We start from the raw sequence: 8,747 nt of genomic DNA, 5'->3' as shown, positions 1-8,747 counted from the left end.
CATTTTAATTATGATAAAGTTCACATAACATAAAATTTAACTACTTAACCATTTCTAAGTGGATGGTTTAATGTTTAGTACATTCACATGGTGTGCAACCAAGCTCAAGATTTTTTTTTTTTTTGCCTCATAAAACTGAAATTCTATAACCATTAAACAAACAACTCCCCATTGCTACTCCCCAAGTCCCTGGAGACCACCATCCTACTTCCTGTCTTCCTGAATTTGACCACTCTGTGTCAAATTCATAGAATTTCACCACCTCACATAAGCAGAATCAGAGTATTTGTTCCTTTCGTGTCTGACATTTAGCAAGATGTTGTCAAGGTTTAGCCATAGGTCAGCATTTTCCTCCTTTTAAACGTTGGATATTTCATTGTAAGGATTAGTTCCTTCCAACTTCTGGCTGCTTTAAACATAGTTGTACTGTGAATGCTACCTTCAAAGAGTATATAAGACGCTAAGGAAGAATTGAGGGTCTTGAAGATGCATTAGAGTCGCCTCAGAAAATGAGGAGACTTTCACCATCCAGATCACAAAGGGGAAGGTCTCTGAGGCAGAGGGCAGACTAGAAGTTGGAAGGATGTAGTGCTTTGGGAGAACCAACACACAACCTGAGTGGTGTGTGTTAGTCAGGAGACATTCTGGCAGCAGAGGGAGGTGAGGAAGAGCTTCCTACCAACTTGTCTGCTCTGGTTTATTCTCTTCTTCAATACTCTGCCCTGTTCCAGGCCAAGGGCCTCAAGTTGAATATAAAGGAACATCACGGTAGCCATGGACACTGGCTGGTTCAGTTCACAAGTCTCTCTGCCATCTCCCATGTGGATCTTCCCTGCTCTGTTCAATTTGCTTTTGACGTTGAGCAAATCTCTAAGTCCTACCTCCATCACAGGCCCTGGTTCCTCGCACCTGACTGAGTCATGATTCTGGGCTCCACTATAGTAACAATGAGCTCACCCCATAACCCCTGCTGGAGTGGACTTGGGGCTGCGCTCTGGTTCCTGTAGCAGCTCTCCCAGCCCAGTAAGGATCAGATCTGTGCTAAAGAATGTAGTCTCTGGGGGGAGGGCAGAGGGATGGAAGCTCAGTGTGGATGTGTAGGAGGACAAGTCTACAGAAAAGACCAAGAGAGACAGGAGCAGGTTGCAAACGGAAGGCACCATGGGAGGAAGAGAAGATTTCAGAAATACAAAGAAGAAAAGATGGAAAGGAGATAAAGGAGATATTAGAGAATTGGGGACAGGGAGCTAGGACTGACTTCCCAGACTTTGTATGAATAATCAGATGTCACATACAGTGTCCTGGGTCAGGTTAAAATTGAGCCCAGGAGCCCAGGGCCCACCAACCACCATGAGAGAGCTCACAATACAGGGGATAAAAAATGCTTGCATCCCCATTCCATGGTCAGTTTCCAAGAAAGATTCACCTACATATCACTGATTAAATCTGCATCCATGAGATACAAAGAGCCCTCCCCCCACCACCAACACACTGACAAGGAAGCCAAGAGCAGATGTGCTAAAACTTTAGCTGGATTTACAGAGGCAAATGGCTTAAACTAACCTTTGCTCTTGGGTCAATGGTTGGGTCCAGGTTCTTCAATACCAGAGGCCCATCCAAGCTGTACCTGAATTTAATTTGATAAAACTCAATCTCTCCTCCATGGGGCCAGGATGGCAGTGGACGATTCTCAAGTTCCCAGGGTCCTTCTTTCTCAAGGTCTGTATATTTAATCCCCCTTTCTACTGAAATCATCTGAAACACATATGACATCACATGAGTTAGTATCAGAGAGTATTGTTTACGGATGTTCAGAGACTGTAAATGAGACATTTTGCTTTTTTTATCTTTATATCTGATTTTATATGGTTCAGAATATCCCAGGTCTTAGCATCCACAAAGGACAGAAACGAGAGTTTGATGAGGCCTTGGATGAACTGCAAATTTGTTTGTCATCTTCAATAGTTTTACTTACAGCCACTTCCTCCAACTTTATATTAACACTAAAAGAATTAGAGAAATGAATGCTAAGATTTTATTGATCCACTTTTCACACCTGAATGAAAAACAAGAGCATTTTGTCAAAGAAAAGAATATTTATGGACACCAGTCAGTAATGTGTGGCTACAGAAGGGTCATGTATTACAGATAACAGAACTGGATGGTCATCAAACCTCCATTTAATTATTAGTCATTTTCTATTCTATTAGAAGTGAGAAGTGGAAAGATTTCATTTTTATTGTTTTTCTCCCTTTAGGAGAAGCTGCAAATATTCAAAAGTGCATAATTTACATATTGACCAAGGCCTCCTAAACAACCATGACTCCACACCTTTGAGAGCACTTTCTGAGAGGCAGCTTATCCTACCAGAAAGAAGGGCCACCAGAAATTTCAGGTGTTCAACACACACAAAAATAATGATAAAATAGGGGAAGGGCAGAAGATAGGAACATATTAATTAAAGAAACCTCAAAAAACTGAATTCTTTATTTTACAAAATATGAGGAATCACCTATTAAGAAACAAAGATAACCAAGCTTCTAAGAAATTAGCTTCTCTCTAGGATTTCAGAACCTTTCTCCTACAGAGACATTTATTGTATTTGAGGACAGCTTGTGACGAATATAAAACCTTCTGACATGGCACACATAAGACTGAGAAAAGACTGTATATATTTTATTTTACATTAACTTTAAGCAGACGAAGAAGAATGTTAAAAAAAAACTTTGTTAACTACGATGTGAAATAATAGTTTTACTATTTTACATAACAATTGCTTTAATGCCATTTAACAGCAAGGAGACTTGAAAATGCTAAGAATGGAAAGATAGGCATCACCATGTTATCCACTTTGGCACTTTGCCTGACACACCACTGGAACATCCTCGTGAGTGTGAGTGTAAGAGACAGCACCAGGCCAACCTGCCCGAGATTCAAAGCTAAATGAGGAAGAAGAGGAATAAAGTCAGTCTCCTTCTCGATCTCTCATGCAGCTCCTTCTGTCACTTTATGAAGAAGACTCCTTTATTTTTATGAGTTTTAAAGGAGTATAGTTGATTTACAAAGTTGTGTTAGTTTCAGGTGTACAGTAATGTGAATTAGCCATATATATATATATACTTTATATATATACACACACACATATATATACATATATATATATATATATATCATCCACTCTTTTAAAGTTATTTTTCCCATATATGTCATTACAGAGTATCAACTAGAGTTCCCTTTGCAATACATAAGGTCATTTTTAGTTTTCTATCTTATATATAGTACTGAAAAGACTCCTTTATAGCATTTAAATCATTTGCATGTAATGATAGTATTACTCATAATATCACTTCTGTTGATTGAGATAATAATACAGTTAAAAAAAAAAAAAAAACACCATGAGGGACTTCCCTGGTGGTCCAGTAACTAAGAATCCAAACACCCAATCAGGCGGGGCTTGGGTTTGATCCCTGGTCAGGGAACTAGATTCCGCATTCCACAACTGAGGGCTTACATGCTGCAACCAAAGTCCTGCCTGTCACAACTGAGACTGAAGACCCCGCGTGTGCCAACTAAGACCCAGTGGAGCCAAACGAAGAAGTAAATTTTTAAAATATTATGAATTTAGAAAGCATTAACAATGTTGTTGTTGTTGTTCAGTCACTAAGTTGTGTCTGACTCTTTGTGATGCCACAGACTGCAGCACACCAGGCTTCCCCGTCTTTTACTACCTCCTGGGGCTTGCTCAAACTCATGTCCATCGAGTCGGTGATGCCATCCAACCATCTCATCCTCTGTCATCCCCTTCTCCTCCTGCCTTCAATCTTGCCCAGCATCAGGGTTTCTAATGAGTTGGCTCTTCGTGTCAGGTGGCCAAAGTATTGGAGCTTCAACTTAAGCATCAGTCCTTCCAATGAATACTCAGGGCTGATTTCCTTTAGGATTGACTGGTTTGATCTCTTTGCAGTCCAAAGGATTCTGAAGAGTCTCCTCCAGCACCACAATTAAAAAGCATCAATTCTTCTTTCTATTAGTGGGATATTTTATTACTATAGACTCTCAATCTCTTCACTTTCTGCCATTAGAATGGTACCATCTGTATATTTAGGGTTATTGATATTCTTCCTGGCAATTGTGATTCCAGCTTGTGAGTCATCCAGCCTGGTATTACACATAATGTATTCTGCATATAAGTTAAATAAGTAGGGTAACAATATACAGCTTTGTCATACTTCTTTCCAATTTTGAACCGGTCCATTGTTCCATGTCTGGTACTAACTGTTGCTCTTCATCCAAATATAGGTTTCTCAGGAGACAGGTCTAATGGTCTGCCATTCCTATCTCTTTCAGAATTTTCAACAGTTTGTACTGATCCACACAATCAAAGGCTTTTGTGTAGTCAATGAAGCAGATGTTTTCCTGGAATTCTCTTGCTTTCTGTATGATCCATCAAATGTTGGTAGTTTGTTCTCTCGTTCCTCTGCTTTTTATAAACCTAGCCTGTACATCTCTAAGTTTCCAGTTCATGTAATGTTGAAGCCTTGCTTGAATGATTTTGAGCATAAACGTACTAGCATGAGAAATAAGTGCAATTTTATGGTAGCCTGAACATTCTTTGCCATTGCCCATCCGGGAGATTGGAATGAAAACTGACCTTTTCCCAGTCCTGTGGCCACTGCTGAGTTTTCCAAATTTGCTGATATATTGAATGCAGCACTTAAACAGCATCACCTTATAGGATTTGAAATAACTCAGCTAGAATTCCATCACCTCCACTAGCTTTGTTCATAGTAATGCTTCCAAAGGCCCACTTGACTTCACACTCTAGGAAGTCTGGCTCTAGGTGAGTGTCCACACCATCATGGTCATCTAGATCATTAAGATCTTCTCTGTACAGTTCTTCTGTGTATTATTGCCAGCTCTTCCTACCCTCTTCTGATTCTCGTAGTTCCTTATGATTTCTGTCATTTATCCTATTAGTTCCAACTGAATTGAGATACACTTTATGGTATTATATAGGTGAGGGTCATGTCATTATTTCAGGTCATTTCTGGTGGTTCAGTTTGTAAAGAATCTGCCTGGCAATGCAGGAGATCCCAGGTGCAATCCCTGGGTCAGTAAGATCCCCTGGAGAAGCAAATGGCAACCCAATCCAGTATTCTTGCCTGGAGAACTCCATTGACAGATAAGCCTGGCAGGCAACTGTTCTTGGGGTCACAAAGAGTCAGACACGACTGAGTGACTTTCACTTTCACATGTCATTATTCAGATTTTTGTTCTTACGGCTTCAATTTTCAGTGTATAATTTCACTTTCTACATCCAATGTAGTTGCAGTTGCAACCACAAAAACAAGGCAATGGGTTCTAAGAGCCAGTGCTTTTCAATCTAAAGTATTACTCTCGTTGTTCCATTATCAAAGACTGTGATTCAGGGTTATTACTATGGAATAGTTAGGAATGCTGAATTCATGCCATGCACCCCAATAGCTGTTCATCTGGTATCCACACAGCAGTGAGAACACTGTTCTTTGGTACAGAGAATCTTTCTCTGCCCAGTACCCCAGGCACCTACAACCAAGAGATCCAAGTAGCCCTAAAGTTAGACCTAAACCCTAAGCTGTACAAAAAGCTTAATAGTAAATTTGGCTCTCTCCATCCATGTATAGGACACTACCTGGAATATTCAGAAGGTCAGCTTAGTATAGTTGCATGGACCTCAACCAATTTAAAGAAGATAAAAAGATAAAAGTTCTCAACAAAGACCTACAATAAACAAACAAACAAACAAACAAACCACCCAAAGTAATCGACAGATTCAGTGCAATCCCTATCAAACTACCAATGGCATTTTTCACAGAATTAAAACAAAAGCTTTTATATTTTGTATGGAAACACAAAATACTATGAAAAGCCAAAGCAATCTTGAGAGAAACAGAGTAGAAATTTGAAGCTGGGTAGAATCAGGCTCCTTGTCTTCAGACTATACTGCAAAGCTACAGCAACTGAAACAATATGCTACTGGCACCAAAAAAAGAAATACAAATCAATGGAACAGGATGGAAAGTCCAGAGATAAACCCGTGCACCTAAGGTCACCTATGAAAAAGGAAGCAAGGATACACAATGGAGAAAAGACTAGTCTCTTCAATAAGTTGGTGCTGGGAAAATTGGCCAGCTATGTGGAAAAGAATAAAATTAAAATACTCCCTAACATCATACACAAAAATAAACTCAAAATGGATTATAGACATATATGTAACACCAGATAATATAGAACTCTTAGATATATATATATATATATATATTCTTATATATAACTCAGAATTCTCTCTGACATAAATTTCAGCAAGATCTTTTTTGATCAACCTCCTAGAGTAATGAAAATAAAAGACAAACTAATGGGACCATATAAGCTTAAAAGATTTTGTACAGCAAAGAACACCATAAACAATACTGAAAAAACCACCTTCAGAATGGGGAAAAATATGTGCAAAAAAAGTGACTGACAAGGGATTACTCTCTGAAACACACAAACAGTTCATGAAGTTCAATATGAAAAAAAATCCCAGATCAAAATATTGTCAGAAGATTAAAACAGACACTCTCCAGTGAAGACATACAGATGGCCAAAAAGCACATGAAAAGATGGTCAACATCTCTAATTATTAAAGAAACGCAAATCAAAACTATCGTGAGGTCTCACCTCACACTAGCCAGTATGACCATCATCAAACAATCTACAAACAATAAATGCTGGAGAGGATGTGAAGAAATGCTCCTACCCTGTTGCTGGGAATGTAAACTGGTACAGTCACTATGGAGAATGATATGGAAGTTCCTTTAAAAACTAAAACCAGAGCTACCACGTGATCCAGCAAGCCCATTCCCGGGCATATATCAGAGAAAACCATAATTCTAAAAGATATGTGCACCCTAATGTTCCCTGCAGCACTATTCACAATAGCCAGGACATGGAAGCGACCTAAATGTCCATCAACCAAGCAATGGGTAAGGAAGATGTGTGGTATCATATATACAATGGAATATCATCCAGCCATAACAAAGGGCAGAGAATGCCATTTGCAGCAACATGGATAGCTATAGAGATTTTCATACTAAGTGAAGTATGTCAGACAGAGAAACACAGAATATGATATTGCTTATACAAGAATTCTAACAAAAGGCAACAAATGAACTTATCTGCAAAACAGAAGTAGCGTCACAGATGTAGAAAATAAACTTGTGCTTACCAGGGGATAAGGGAAGGGAGGGATAAACTGAAAGACTTGGATTGACACATACATACTACTATATATAAAATATTAAAATAGATAATTAATAAATAAATGTAAAGTACAGGGAACTCTGTAATGGCCTATATAGGAAAAGAATCAAAAAAGGAGTGTATATATGTATATGTATTTCAGATTCATTTTGCTATACACCATAAACTAAGACAACTGTGTAAACCAATAAAACTTAAAAGAATGGTTCGAGCCAGCCAAAGCAGGGGCCCAAGACATCACAGGTCTGCTGGAAGCACTTTCATATCTGGTCTTTGCTCTTAAAGATTCTGAAAGTCCAAAACAGAAATTCTTTTCTAAAGGATAATTTATTTGAAATATTAATTAAAATGCAAATTACTAAAAAAATGATACATGCACCCCAATGTCCATGCGGTATGGAAAAAGAATCTTTAAAAAAGTGGATATACATATAACAGATTCACTTGGCTGTACACCTGAAGCTAACACAACATCATTAATCAACCATACGCCAATCAAAAATTTTTTAAAGAGGTCTCAACAAAAACCTACTGTAAATAAATAAGTAAATGGGAAAAAAAGATGAAAGTGCTCATCACGACACAAATGAGTTCACAAGGATCACACGGTGCAGTCACATGCTGCAAACACTTTAATTCATTAGAACCAAGCAGTATATATTAGACAAGATGGCAAGAGTTTAATAATTACAAAGCTATAAACTGTAGACATACCACAAATATTCACATCTGTACTTACTTTCTACCAGAATCAGGGCCCCAAAGGCTACAACAGTGACAAAGATGGCACAGATGACATCCAGATAAACAGCAAGCGATTGGGATGTTGTCAAAAGCAGAAACCAAGCCTCTGGATTTGTGAACCATAGTAAGCATAATACATAAACATAAAAACCATGTTAGCTGCTTCTAATGAGGGAGAGCACTTCCTCAGTTGAGGTACAGAAGCTTTATACAAGGTAGGACAGCAAAGTCACACACTCAAGGAACCTGAAGATTCCAGAAAACTAGGTTCTAACCCAAGACAAGGTATGGGACACACAGGAATCAGTCCAGGAAGCAAGCATTGAAAATGTCAATATTGTAATTAGCCTCCAACTAAAATAAATTTATATAAATAATAATAATAATAAAAGAAAATGTCAACCCACAGGTTATCAACAGAAATACGATCACAAGAAAGAAGATGGAAAATCGCCTCATTGGTGCATTTTCTGCAGTTCTGCAGCGTGAAGATCATCCTCTCAGAGGTTGAGTGTTCCCAGCTCTGTGACAGCAGAGAGCACAGCTCACACTGTTTCCAGCACCTTCTGCACTCACCACAGGGCCCTGAAGTATTTATTCTTAGGAGCTAGTATCTACATTACCATCAGCTAACAGGATCTGACTTTTCCACATAGGAAAAACAACTTCACCGAGACAAAGTATAATCAAGTGGGTGGCAAGTCAGGAAATTAGTTTCATCA

At 38.6% G+C, this 8,747-nt stretch overlaps 1 protein-coding gene across 1 annotated transcript in view; it reads right to left on the bottom strand.

Moving 5' to 3' along the window:
* The window catches only part of LOC108637289 (multidrug resistance-associated protein 4-like), a 104,534-nt gene continuing 97,442 nt past the window's right edge, over nt 1,656-8,747 (bottom strand). Inside the window, exon 23 of the mRNA XM_018056441.1 lies at nt 1,656-1,755. Coding sequence (XP_017911930.1) covers nt 1,730-1,755 — 26 coding nt within the window. The 3' untranslated portion in view covers nt 1,656-1,729. The remainder of the gene's footprint in view (nt 1,756-8,747) is intronic.

The sequence above is a fragment of the Capra hircus genome, chromosome 12 (genome assembly GCF_001704415.2).
Source record: "Capra hircus breed San Clemente chromosome 12, ASM170441v1, whole genome shotgun sequence".
NCBI classification, from domain to species: domain Eukaryota; kingdom Metazoa; phylum Chordata; class Mammalia; order Artiodactyla; family Bovidae; genus Capra; species Capra hircus.
Note: the sequence above shows the minus strand (reverse complement) of the source record. Positions and strands in the feature narration are given on the sequence as shown.